The 13,483-nt window shown below is 45.6% G+C and overlaps 1 protein-coding gene across 1 annotated transcript; it reads left to right on the forward strand.

Annotated features, from left to right (window-relative positions):
- The first annotated feature begins 1,276 nt into the window (after positions 1–1,276).
- LOC122758822 (dynein axonemal heavy chain 3-like) lies at positions 1,277–13,219 on the forward strand. The gene has a single exon (XM_044013155.1). The coding sequence runs from the start codon at positions 1,277–1,279 to the stop codon at positions 13,184–13,186; it is 11,910 nt and encodes a 3,969-aa protein (XP_043869090.1). The 3' UTR covers positions 13,187–13,219.
- Positions 13,220–13,483: the final 264 nt, after the last annotated feature.

Consider the following 13,483-nt stretch of genomic DNA (forward strand, 5'->3'; position numbering starts at 1 on the left):
TGAATTTTTTAAGTTTAAATGAAAACCGTGTTATCGACACTTGGCTTGCATGCTTTGTTTTTGAACAAAACATTGACGCGATCACACGTTAGTAACAGTTCAGATGGATCTTAGTCATGCGGCGTATTTTGTCCGAGTTTGTGTCAGAAAATTCAAACAATTATGGAGAAGAAAAGAGCAAAAATAAAATTTATAAAATGGCCGTTCAACCCAAGATTACTTACCACAATGTCCTCATTGACTTTTTGGATCGTCCCGACATGTTTAACATGTTTGTCAACTTTCGTTTAAAACAAAAAAATCACCTAATGAAAGCGTTTATTTCCCTATTTTCATGAGCCCCTCACACTTCCAATTTTGCTTGCTTTTTCACAACTATGAATAAATACTTGTTCACAGTAGCAAAATGGAAATCCTTGTGCGGTCATAACCACTGACTTGATTATTTATATTAGGTAAATGTTGATGTGTTAGCATAAACACTGAACAGAACATCCGACAGTTTGTCCCATCAAAAAAACAGGCACATATTAAACGGGTACTGCAGTTGTAGTACATGATAAATGCATTACTTTATTACACTGTACGGTAGATTTACAGTACGGTATTCATGACTCAATTTCTCACAACATTCAACAGAGGCTTCCAGGTTTAGCCAGTTAGCACATAGCTCGCTCGTGTGACCTTGGTAGTTCTAAAACGGACTTTTCACTTCCTAATAAACCATTCCTAACAGCTACTTAGCAAGCTAGGCGGGTGGTGGCATGTACTCAACGTAGGAAGTCCTGTGACTCGCTCTCTGGTTGGCTTTGTTGGGGAACAGCAAGATACAGGTGCCAATTAGTGCCTGCTTGAGTGTTACACGGCCTCAAGAGGACAAAGAAAGATTTGTAGAATTGTGCTAGGAGCTGTGTTGCCTTCTCATGGGCACATCTCATCGCCACCACAACTGGAACTGAATAAGATCAAGTCCTCGTGTATTGAGCGGCAGACTGACACGGACCCTTTTTCGGTGTGACCAGAACTGTACTCACGGGTCACCGCACAGTGACATCGAGCACACAGATTTCTCTGCCTTTGAACAACATCAACATCAGGAAGTGTGATATCATAGTTATGTCACCAACACATCAAAGGCATCGTCGTTCCTAGTTACGGCGTAGGAAGGCAGAGGTAATGCTTAATCACAGATACCAACTGCCAGTAAACCGGAAAAGGTTGATAACATCGTAACAAATTCAAATTCAGTCTTCGGTCCCCGACTGAGCCGAGCAGGATGAAACGGAAGAGGCAGACTGACGACTCGTCCTCCAACATGAGTCGGAGCAAAAAACGCACTTTCCCCCCTCCTTTGCCCGAGGGTGAAGAACCCTCAGATCTTTACCAGAGTGTCAAGAAAACCAGCAAATACCCACCCATCCTCCACCCCAATGCAACAAATGTGGCAATTCCTTACAAAGAGCTGAATCACCAACGCACTCCCAGTGAGTCCATCCGCAGCGAACGACCGCTAAGTCCGACAGAGCAAATAGGTATCATCCAAGGTAAAGAGGAGAAGAAGAGAAAGATGGAGCCAGTACCCAATGACAGTGATCTCGAAAGGTACATGTACTACGTCACCACTGGTGTCCCCGACTCAGTGGTGGTTCCACAGTCACGCGAGCAGGTTATGGACATCATGGCCCTCCTGCCTCCCGACGACAATGCTAAAAGTGTCCAGAGAGCTAAGGCTTTCTTGGAGGAGGAGGTCAACAGAGATTATTACTACAGCCTCAAGAAGAGCATTGTGGACTACATTCTGATGGACCCATCAGAACGCCAGCGGCTGTCGATATCCAACATTCCTAAATCCTTCCCGAGGAGTGTGATTCGTGCGCCTGTGCCCTGGACAGAAAATTACAGGAGCGCCTTCATGTGGCAAAGCCAGCATCTCTTCACCGTCAACCCTGTGATGATTATGCTGCGGGATGTTTGGCTAAAAGGCTTCTCAGCTTTGAGATTTGTCAGACTTGAGGATCTTTACTCTGCCAACCTCCCCCTCCTGCCGTCTGAGTTTGAGGAGTTTGTCCAGGTCCAGTGCCAAAACACCAGAGAAGAGCTACTCCAAAAATGGCTGCCTGATTGTGCAACACTGTTGGACGACTTCAATGACCTGTGGCTACCCCTCGTAAATGAGGAGGAGCAGATGGCTCTAGTCCACGTGCAGGAATTCTTCAACTGCGTGGCTGCACTCATGTCGTTGCAGCTCCGAAGCCTGGTCATGGAGTCGATACAGGACTTACTGTTTTTCTTCTCGATACACAAGGAGGGAAATGACTTTGGAGACGTGTTTGATTATATGAAGTATTTTCAGACTCAGGTCCTGTTGGTTAAGCTGCAAGCCGATGAACCCAGCATTAACTTTTGTCCAAGCTTCCCTGAATGTTGGGAGCTTATTTACAGAGCTTTCATGGAAATCCTTAAGAGTGCTGAGAAACTGCCGAGGGTGGAGTGCACCCTCTTTCCCGATATCAACCACCTGTACCTTCGCACGGTGGGGCCTGACGAAAACTTGGTCACAGACCTACTAAACAAAGTTGAGGACATTTTAAACAAGAACACCGTTGGACCTAAGAAGTATTTGAATGTTTATCAGAAATACAGCAATCTACTGGACAATACAGCAAAGCAGGAGATAGCAGCGTTCCTCGACGAGGAGAACATGTTAGAAGATTTTAATAGCAAAATTGAAAGCATAAACGACACGTGGAAGGAGATCGCTTCGCTACCTGCCATGGTGCCTCTGTCCATGTTTTGTCTGGATGCTAGCAAGCTAAATGAAGACCTGTGTGACCGTTGTGAAAGACTCGTAGACAAGATTGTAATGTTTGAAGTGGAAGAGAACCGAACGCTTAACAAAGGGATCTGTCAAAAATATGAACACATTACAAGGACTGTCAGAAAAGAACCAGAAAACACAGAGGAGGTGGTGTTTCTCAGCAAATACATTAAAGAGACAACTGAGTCGACCATTTATAGGCTGAAAGAGGAGACGGATGAAGCAAGAGACCGTCTCATCTTCCTCCTGGACCATGCCACACTGTCACCTAATGACATAACACTGAACTCGCACGTTTTCCAGTGGCCCAGGCAAGTCCTGACTGAGCTTGATGACAGCAAGTCTCGTCTGACCACCTTAAGAGAATGGGTTGAGGACACGCTCCAAAAGAGGATTAAAGATTTTGACAAGAAGCTGCAGGATACGGATAAAGAGATTCATACTTTTAAAAAGAAAGAATCGATGGAATTCGACGAGATAAAAAATAATGTGGAAGTTCTCTCTGAAATCTCTGCCAACCTTGAGGCTGCTGTTACTGAACTCGAGGAAATCAACAGGGAGCAGGAGTTGCTGAACAAGGACCAGAGCCAATTCCCTATGCTGCAAGTTATGTTAGCTGACAAACAGCCACACGAACAGCTCTGGAACGCAGCATTTAACTTTGAGAGCAACTCCACAGTGTGGATGAACGGTCCTTTCCTTAATCTGAATGCTGAGAGCATCTCTGAGGAGCTGGATGTTATGTTTAGGACGATGCATAAACTGAACAAGACCTTCTCTGATTTTGTTGGGCCTTCAAGTGTGTCCCAGTCATTCAAAAAAAGAATAGGCCAGTTCAAGAAGTACCTTCCCATCCTGACTACCATCTGTAATCCCGGTATCAAAAGCCATCACTGGGAGGAGATTAGCGGCATTGTGGGCTTTGACGTCAAACCAGATGCTAACAGCTCACTACAGGACATGTTGGAACTAGGCCTAGCTGAGCACACTCATAAGCTGGAAGACATTGGAGCAATAGCCAGTAAGGAGTTCTCCCTGGAAAAAACCTTGAACAACATGAAAACTGAATGGGCTGATCTCCACTTCACTTTCAGTCAATACAGAGATACAAATATGAAAATTGTATCAGCTGTGGATGATATCCAGCTGCTACTGGATGACCACATTATGAAAACACAGACCATGAAAGCGTCACCTTTTATTAAGCCAATGGAGAGTGAATGCAAGGAATGGGAAGACAAGCTGGTGAGCATGCAGGACATCTTGGACTCCATGCTGACGTGTCAGGCCACTTGGCTTTATCTCGAGCCCATCTTCAGTTCTGAGGACATCATTGCGCAGATGCCTGAGGAGGGACGCAAGTTTGCCATTGTGGACGGCTACTATAAGAATATCATTGCAGGGGCTGTTAAAGATACACACGTGCTGGTGGCTACAGATCAGCCCAACATGCTGGAACGTCTGCAGGAGTCCAATGTGCTCCTAGATGATATCCAAAAAGGCCTCAATACCTACCTGGAAAAGAAGAGACTGTATTTCCCAAGGTTCTTCTTTCTGTCAAACGATGAGCTGTTGGAGATTCTGTCTCAGACCAAAGACCCCCTGTGTGTACAGCCTCACCTGAAGAAATGCTTTGAGGGCATTGCCAAACTGGAATTCACAAAGAAATTGGAGATCACAGGCATGATTAGCTCTGAGAACGAGACTATACCCTTGACAGAAATGATTGTTCCAGCAGATGCCAAAGGTATGGTGGAGAAGTGGCTACTGCAGGTGGAGCATCTGATGCTCAGGAGTGTTCAAGATGTTATCCACCAAGGCGTGCTTCAGTATGCAGAGTTGCACAGAAAGGAGTGGGTGTTGCAATGGCCAGGCCAAGTTGTCATCTGTGCTTCCTCCATCTATTGGACAAGTGAAGTGTCTGAAGCCATCAAGACCAAGACCCTGTCCAACTATGTTGATAAGAGTAATGAACAGATTGCTGATATTGTGGAACTGGTGCGAGGGAAACTCCGAGGCGGGGCAAGGATGACCCTTGGTGCTCTTATTGTGATTGATGTACATGCTCGAGATGTGGTGACAGAACTAGCTGAGGACGGCATCTCCTCGCTGAATGACTTTGCTTGGATTTCTCAGCTGCGTTACTTTTGGGAGGACAATGATGTGATGCTACGCATGATCACTACTTGTGTAAAATATGGCTATGAGTATCTGGGAAACTCCCCACGTCTGGTCATCACACCACTCACAGACCGCTGTTATAGAACTCTAATGGGGGCCTTGAAGCTAAACTTAGGAGGAGCACCAGAGGGTCCTGCTGGAACTGGCAAGACTGAGACCACAAAAGATTTGGCAAAGGCTTTGGCTAAGCAGTGTGTGGTTTTTAACTGCTCTGATGGTCTGGACTACAAAGCCATGAGTAAGTTCTTCAAAGGGCTGGCTCAGTCTGGAGCATGGGCCTGCTTTGATGAGTTCAATCGTATTGAGGTGGAGGTGCTCTCTGTGGTGGCCCAGCAGATCCTCTGTATTCAACAGGCCATTGCCAAGGACCTGAAGACCTTCCTTTTTGAAGGGACTGAGCTGTCACTAAACCCCACTTGCAATGTCTTCATCACCATGAACCCTGGTTATGCAGGCAGAGCCGAACTCCCTGACAACCTGAAAGCCCTTTTCCGAACAGTGGCTATGATGGTTCCAGATTATGGACTCATTGCAGAGATCTCACTATACTCTATGGGCTTCATTGAATCTCGCAGCCTTGCCCAGAAGATTGTTGCCACATACCGTTTGTGCTCTGAGCAGCTGTCCTCCCAGCACCACTATGATTATGGCATGAGAGCTGTGAAGTCTGTGTTGACTGCAGCAGGGAATTTAAAGTTAAAGTACCCAGAGGAGAATGAGAGTGTACTGTTGCTTAGGGCGCTAATGGACGTGAATATGGCCAAGTTTCTGGCACAGGATGTGCCTCTGTTTGAGGGTATCATCTCTGATCTATTTCCTGGGGTTGTACTTCCAAAACCAGACTATGAACTCCTCCTCAAAGCTCTCAATGACAACATTGAAACGTACAACCTTCAGCCTGTCACATGGTTTATTGGCAAAATTATTCAGGTATATGAAATGATGTTGGTACGTCACGGCTTTATGATAGTAGGAGACCCTCTTGGAGGAAAGACTTGCTCTTATAAGGTTCTTGCAGGTGCTCTCAAAGATCTTTACAATGCTAAACAAATGGATGAGTTTGCAGTGAACTACAGCATCATCAATCCCAAGGCCATCACCATGGGTCAGCTGTATGGTTGCTTTGATCCCGTCAGCCATGAATGGTCTGATGGTGTACTGGCCACCACCTACAGAAATCAGGCTATGTCCACCTCAGACTATCGACAGTGGATCATCTTTGATGGGCCCATTGATGCTGTCTGGATTGAAAACATGAACACTGTGCTTGATGACAACAAGAAGCTATGTCTAATGAGTGGTGAGATTATACAAATGAGTTCCAAGATGAGTCTGATATTCGAACCTGCTGACCTGGAGCAAGCCTCTCCAGCTACCGTCAGTCGTTGTGGAATGATATACATGGAACCTGACCAGCTGGGCTGGACTCCTCTCAGAGATTCTTACATGAATACACTGCCTGAGTGCCTGAGTTGTAAACAAAGGGAGCTAATCGTGGACTTATTTGATTGGATAGTTCAGCCATGTCTAGATTTCATAGAGAACCAATGTCTATTTGTTATTCAAACATCTGCCATTCACTTGGCCCAAAGTCTTATGAAGCTGTATACTTGCCTGATGGATGAAATCACTGCATCTGCAACAGGTGGCAAACAAGCTATGTCCAGCGAGCAGATAACCATGTGGTTGCAGGGCCTGTTTTTGTTTTCAGCTGTGTGGTCTCTCGGTGGAACTATCACTGGGAAAAGTCGAAAAAAGTTTAATGTCTTCTACCGCAACCTGATCACGGGCCTGGATGATGAGCACCCTCCCCCTAAAAGTATTTCTCTGAAAAAGAACAACCTCTTCCCTGAGAAAGGCTCTGTCTTTGACTTCTACTTCCAGAAAAATGGAAATGGGCAGTGGAGTGTATGGACTGACTTAATCACAAAGGAAGAGAAAGCCATTACAGCTGAAGCCAATGTGTCAGACCTCATCATTCCAACCATGGAGACGGCACGTCAGTTGTTTTTCCTCAGCACCTACCTGTCACACGAAATTCCCATGCTATTTGTGGGGCCCACTGGAACTGGAAAGTCTGCTATCAACAAGAGTTTCTTGGAAAAGCTGCCAAAGGAGAGGTATACTCCAAACTGTATCAACTTCTCAGCTCGCACCTCAGCAAATCAAACCCAAGATATCATCATGTCAAAGCTGGACCGAAGAAAAAAGGGGGTGTTTGGACCACCTGTGGGAAAGAAATGTATTGTTTTTGTTGATGACCTGAACATGCCAGCGAAAGAAATCTATGGTGCCCAACCCCCAATCGAACTGCTAAGGCAATGGATTGACCATCAACACTGGTATGACAAGAAGGACACTTCCAGACTGAACATAGTAGATGTGCTGTTTATGTCTGCATCAGGGCCCCCCGGTGGTGGGAGCAACGAGGTTACAGGCCGATTCACTCGTCACTTGAACATCGTCTTCATTGATTGCTTTGATGACGACACAATGACAATGATCTTTGGCTCCATCACTGACTGGCACTTCAGCAAAGGTTTTGATGGCTCTTTCGGGAGGTTAGGAAAAATCCTGGTCCAGGCAACAACGGCAGTCTATAAGGATGCTATAGACAGCTTCCTCCCCACACCATCTAAATCCCACTACATCTTCAATCTGCGAGACTTTGCTCGAGTGATACGAGGTGTACTCCTGGCTCCATACACTCACATGAAGGATGAGGAAAAACTGATCCGCCTGTGGATCCATGAGGTGTACCGTGTTTTCTATGACCGACTCATTGATGAAGAGGACAAGGAGACTTTCTTTGGCATTGTCAAAGACAAAACCACAAACTTTTTCAAGAAGAGCATGGAAAAGCTCCTGAGTCACCTTACCAAAGATGGCAATGTTGGCGATGACAGCATCCGTAGCTTGTTCTTTGGTGACTATTCTAATCGTGATGGTGACAAGATCTATGACGAAATCACAAATCTGGAGACATTGCAAGAAGTGATGGAGAGCTACCTGGAAGACTACAACAGTTGCAGCAAGACACCTATGTCTCTTGTTCTGTTCAAGTTTGCTATTGAGCACATTTCACGTATTTGCCGTGTGTTGACACAAGAGAATGGCCACCTTTTACTTGTTGGCATTGGTGGATCAGGGCGTCAGAGTGCCACTAAGTTGGGCACCTTCATAAATGAGTACATACTGTTCCAGATAGAGCTGACCAAAACCTACAGCATGTCAGACTGGCGAGATGACCTGAAGCGGATGATGCTCAAGTCAGGCATTGAAGGCCATCATTCAGTTTTCTTGTTCAATGACAGCCAAATTAAAGATGAGGCCATGTTGGAAGACATCAACATGCTGCTTAACACTGGTGATGTGCCAAACATCTTTCCTATGGAAGAACGTGTTGAGATCCTTGAGAAAGTGCAGGGAATTGCACGTATGGAGGGTAAAAAGATTGATCCTAGTCCACTTTCCTTGTACAATTTTTTTATTGACCGAGTGAAGGCCAACCTTCATATAGTGCTAGCCATGAGTCCCATTGGTGATGCATTTAGGAACCGCCTTAGAATGTTCCCATCCCTAATCAACTGCTGCACAATTGACTGGTTTCATGCGTGGCCAACTGATGCTCTTGAGATGGTGGCCTACCGGTTCCTGGAAGATGTGGAAATGGAGAGTGACATTAGACAAGAGGTGGTGGAGATGTGCAAGAACTTCCAGACACGCGTTAAGGAGATGTCTCAGTCTTTCTTCTCCAGATTAAGAAGACACAACTATGTCACACCCACTTCCTACCTTGAACTCATCCTCACCTATAAGACTCTGCTCGATATAAAGAGGAATGAAGTAGATACTGCGAGGAACCGTTATATAGTTGGTCTTGAGAAACTAGAATTTGCTGAATCCCAGGTCACAGTAATGCAGGAGGAGCTGACAGCATTGCAACCAGATCTCATTCAAACCTCTGCTGAGACAGATCAGATGATGCTTAAGATAGAGGGAGAAACAAAAGAAGTTGATGCAAAGAAATTAGTAGTGTCTGGCGATGAGAAAGTGGCTAACGAAGCAGCAGCAGCAGCTAAAGTCATCAAGTCAGAGTGTGAGCAAGACTTGGCAGAAGCTATGCCTGCTCTGGATGCTGCACTGTCAGCCCTGGATACCTTAAAACCTGCTCATATTACAGAAGTTAAGTCTATGAAGAACCCACCTGGTCCAGTCAAACTAGTCATGGAGTCTATCTGTATAATGAAAGGCATTAAACCTGAGAAGAAACCAGATCCTGGTGGGTCGGGTAAGATGGTTGAAGAGTTCTGGGGCCCTTCAAAGAAACTCCTGGCAGACCAAAAGTTTTTGGAAAGCCTCAAAACATATGACAAAGACAACATTCCTTCTGCTTTCATCAAAAAAATCAGAGATAAATATATTGACAACCCTGATTTCCAGCCCACTGTTATTAAAAATGTGTCCTCTGCTTGCGAGGGTCTCTGTAAATGGGTGCGGGCTATGGAAGTATATGAGCGTGTGGCCAAAGTCGTTGCCCCAAAGAAGGAGAAATTGAAGGAGGCTGAGGATGAGCTTGCGACACAGATGGAGATGTTGGCTGTGAAGAGAGGTGAGCTAAAAGAAGTAGAGGACAGACTACAGACCTTGAACGATGATTTGGACACCATGATTGAAAAGAAGAAAAATTTGGAGAACAATATTGATTTGTGTTCCCAAAAACTGGACAGGGCAGAGAAGCTGATTGGAGGACTAGGTGGGGAGAAAAGCAGGTGGACAGAGGCTGCAAATCTACTAGAAGTTAGATACACCAACCTAACAGGTGACATACTTCTCTCTTCTGGAACTGTATCCTATCTTGGAGCATTTACAGTAGACTTCCGTAATGAGTGTCAGGAAGAATGGCACAAAATTTGCCAAGAGAAAGAAATTCCTTGCTCCAAGGACTTCACCCTCATCACCACTCTGGGCAACCAGGTGGCCATCAGAGCATGGCAGATTGCAGGTCTGCCGGTGGACTCCTTCTCAACAGACAATGGTATCATTGCATTTAATTCCCGCCGCTGGCCCCTAATGATAGACCCTCAGGGGCAAGCAAACAAATGGATCAAGAACATGGAGAAGGAAAATAAGCTTGCTGTCATCAAACAATCTGATGACAACTATGTGAGGATATTGGAGAATTCCATTGCATTTGGTAACCCTGTTCTTTTGGAGAATGTTGGAGAGGAGCTTCATCCCGTACTTGATCCTGTGTTATTGAAGCAAACCTACAAACAGGGTGGAATGAAGTTGATTAAAATTGGTGAGAATATTGTGGAATATTCCAATGACTTTAAGTTCTACATAACCACTGGACTGAGGAACCCACACTATCTCCCAGAAGTGGCTGCTAAAGTCTGTTTGCTGAACTTTATGATCACCCCACAAGGCTTACAGGATCAGCTTTTGGGACTTGTGGTTGCCAAAGAGAGATCTGAGCTTGAAGAGAAGAAGAACCAGCTAATTCTGGAGAGTGCTGCCAACAACAAGCAGCTAAAGGAAATTGAGGATAAAATCCTGAAAGTGCTCTCCTCATCTCAGGGGAACATTCTGGAGGATGAAAACGCAGTTAAGATCTTGTCTTCCTCCAAGGTTCTCTCAGAGGAGATCACTGAGAAGCAAAAAATTGCCAGCGTCACTGAGAAAGAGATTGATGACACTCGTATGGGCTACCGTCCTGTGGCAGAGCACTCCTCCATCCTGTTTTTCTGCATCTCAACACTGGCCAACATTGAACCCATGTATCAATACTCATTGACCTGGTTCATCCACCTCTACCTGTACTCAATTGCAGAGAGCACAGAGAGTGATGATGTGGATGAAAGAATTGCCAACATTGTTGAACACTTTACCCTCTGCATCTATAAAAATGTCTGTCGCTCACTTTTTGAGAAGGATAAGTTGCTCTTTTCCCTGCTTCTCACTGTGGGCATAATGCAGGGAAAGGGCAAGGTTGACGACGAAGTCTGGCGCTTCCTATTAACAGGTGGCGTTGCTTTGGATAACCCTCATCCTAACCCTGGCCCGGAGTGGCTGTCTGACAAAAGCTGGTCTGAGATCGTCATGGGGTCTCGTCTGGGAAAGCTGAAAGGTCTCTTCGAACATGTTCGAGACAATGTCTCTGAATGGAAAAAGCTTTATGATTCAGGGCACCCCCATAAAGCACAGCTACCCGACCAATGGAATAAATTGGAGGGGATGTGTCGAATGATTGTGATAAGATGTTTCAGACCAGATAAATTGGTTCCAGCAGTGCAGGATTTTATACAAGATAATATGGGAAGGGCTTTCATTGAACCCCCTTCTTTTGACTTGGCAGGGAGCTACAAAGACTCAAACTGCTGCTCTCCTCTTATCTTTGTGTTGTCACCTGGATCTGATCCAACTGCAGGTCTGCTGAGGTTTGCTGATGACCTGGAAATGGGGGGCGGTAAGACCCAAACCATTTCCCTTGGGCAGGGACAGGGACCAATAGCAAGCGAAATGATTGATCAGGCCATCAAAGAGGGCACATGGGTGGTACTTCAGAACTGCCATTTGGCCATCAGCTGGATGCCCAGTTTGGAGAGGATCTGTGAAGTAACCATCACCCCAGAGAACACACACCCAAACTTTAGGTTATGGTTAACTAGTTATCCGTGTGACAAGTTTCCAGTTAGTATCCTGCAGAATGGCCTGAAGATGACCAATGAGCCTCCTAAAGGAATAAGAGCCAACCTGATGGGCTCTTACCAAAGTCATCCCATCTCTGACCCCACGTTCTTTGTAAGCTCCAAAAAACAAGTCATTTGGCAAAAGCTTCTGTTTGGACTCACCTTCTTCCATGCATTAGTACAAGAAAGGAGAAACTTTGGACCTCTGGGCTGGAATATTCCATACGAGTTCAATGAGTCTGACCTGAGGATCAGCATGAGGCAGATCCAAATGTTCCTGGATGAGTATGAAGAGGTTCCACTGGCAGCCCTCACCTACCTTACAGGGGAATGCAACTATGGAGGCAGGGTGACAGATGACAAAGACAGACGACTGCTGCTCTCCCTCCTAGCTAACTTTTACAACTGGGAGCTAATTAAGAAGGAATGCTTCAACCTGTGTGAGGGGGATTTGTATTTCGTCCCAGCTCATGGCCCCTATGAGAACTACGTGGAATATATTCGAAATCTACCCATTTGTGCCGATCCTTGTGTGTTTGGACTTCACAGTAATGCTGACATCACAAAGGACAATCAAGAAACCAATCTGCTCTTGCAGGGAGTGTTGTCAACTATGCCCAGGCAGATGGGAGGCGGTGCTAAGTCTCCTCAGGAAATCGTCGATGAGCTTTCTGAAGACATCCTATCCAAGCTGCCACCAGACTTTGACATTCAAGCGGTGATAGAAAAATACCCCGTCATGTATGACGAATCGATGAACACTGTTCTGAGGCAGGAGATAATCCGTTTCAACAGACTCACAGAAGTGGTGCGGGACAGCTTGGTGAACATCAAAAAGGCTATAAAGGGTCTCATTGTTATGTCTGCTGAACTTGAGAGTATATTCAACAGCATGCTGGTGGGCAAAGTGCCTGTGATGTGGGCAGCCAAGTCATACCCCTCCCTCAAGCCATTGGGGAGTTACATGGCTGATCTTTTAGGCAGACTGCAGTTCCTACAAAGCTGGATAGATCACGGCCCGCCTGTAGTCTTCTGGCTTTCTGGCTTTTACTTCACCCAGTCATTTCTCACTGGAGTGTCTCAAAACTTTGCGAGGAAGTACACCATCCCTATAGACTACATTGGTTTTGAATTTGAGGTAACCAAAGCAGAGCACAGCATGGATGAGAAGCCTGCGGATGGGGCCTACGTCCGAGGCCTTTTCATGGAGGGTGCACGATGGGACAGGGAGACCATGTTCATTGGAGAGTCTTTCCCCAAGATACTCTTTGACACTTTACCCATCATCAAGCTTTGTCCTGGAGAGATGTCTAACTTCAAGCATGAAAACATCTACCTCAGTCCCGTTTACAAAACTAGCGCTCGCAGAGGGACCTTGTCCACGACGGGACACTCCACCAACTATGTCATGTCCATTGAACTGCCCTCCGACAAGCCACAGAAACACTGGATTAACCGCGGCGTAGCGTGTCTCTGCCAGCTGGACGATTAGGATCTAGGAGTAGTGTGTTCTCAAGGCAGAGGAATAGATTAGACTGACAATACTAGATGAGATCATTTAGGCAGATTAATGTTGTGAGAATATCAAAGAAACAGTTGTTACATACAAGTGCATTCAGGTTCAAAAACAATCTGCTGTGTTTATGAAATATGAATTAAACGTTTGAAAATACTGGACCCTGTAGTCTTCTAGTGTGCTGATCCGAGTTGTGGATTAAGGGTTTTGTCGTTCATACAGCCCGAACTTTCCTGTTAGAATCCAAAGAGGCTACCAATTTAGCAAGCAATT

This window comes from Solea senegalensis, linkage group LG18 (assembly GCF_019176455.1).
Source record: "Solea senegalensis isolate Sse05_10M linkage group LG18, IFAPA_SoseM_1, whole genome shotgun sequence".
Classification (NCBI taxonomy): Eukaryota; Metazoa; Chordata; class Actinopteri; order Pleuronectiformes; family Soleidae; genus Solea; species Solea senegalensis.

What these genes read in the sequence shown, in the direction of transcription:
- LOC122758822 (XM_044013155.1), top strand. Translation starts at nt 1,277, where the DNA reads ATGAAACGGAAGAGGCAGACTGACGACTCGTCCTCCAACATGAGTCGG.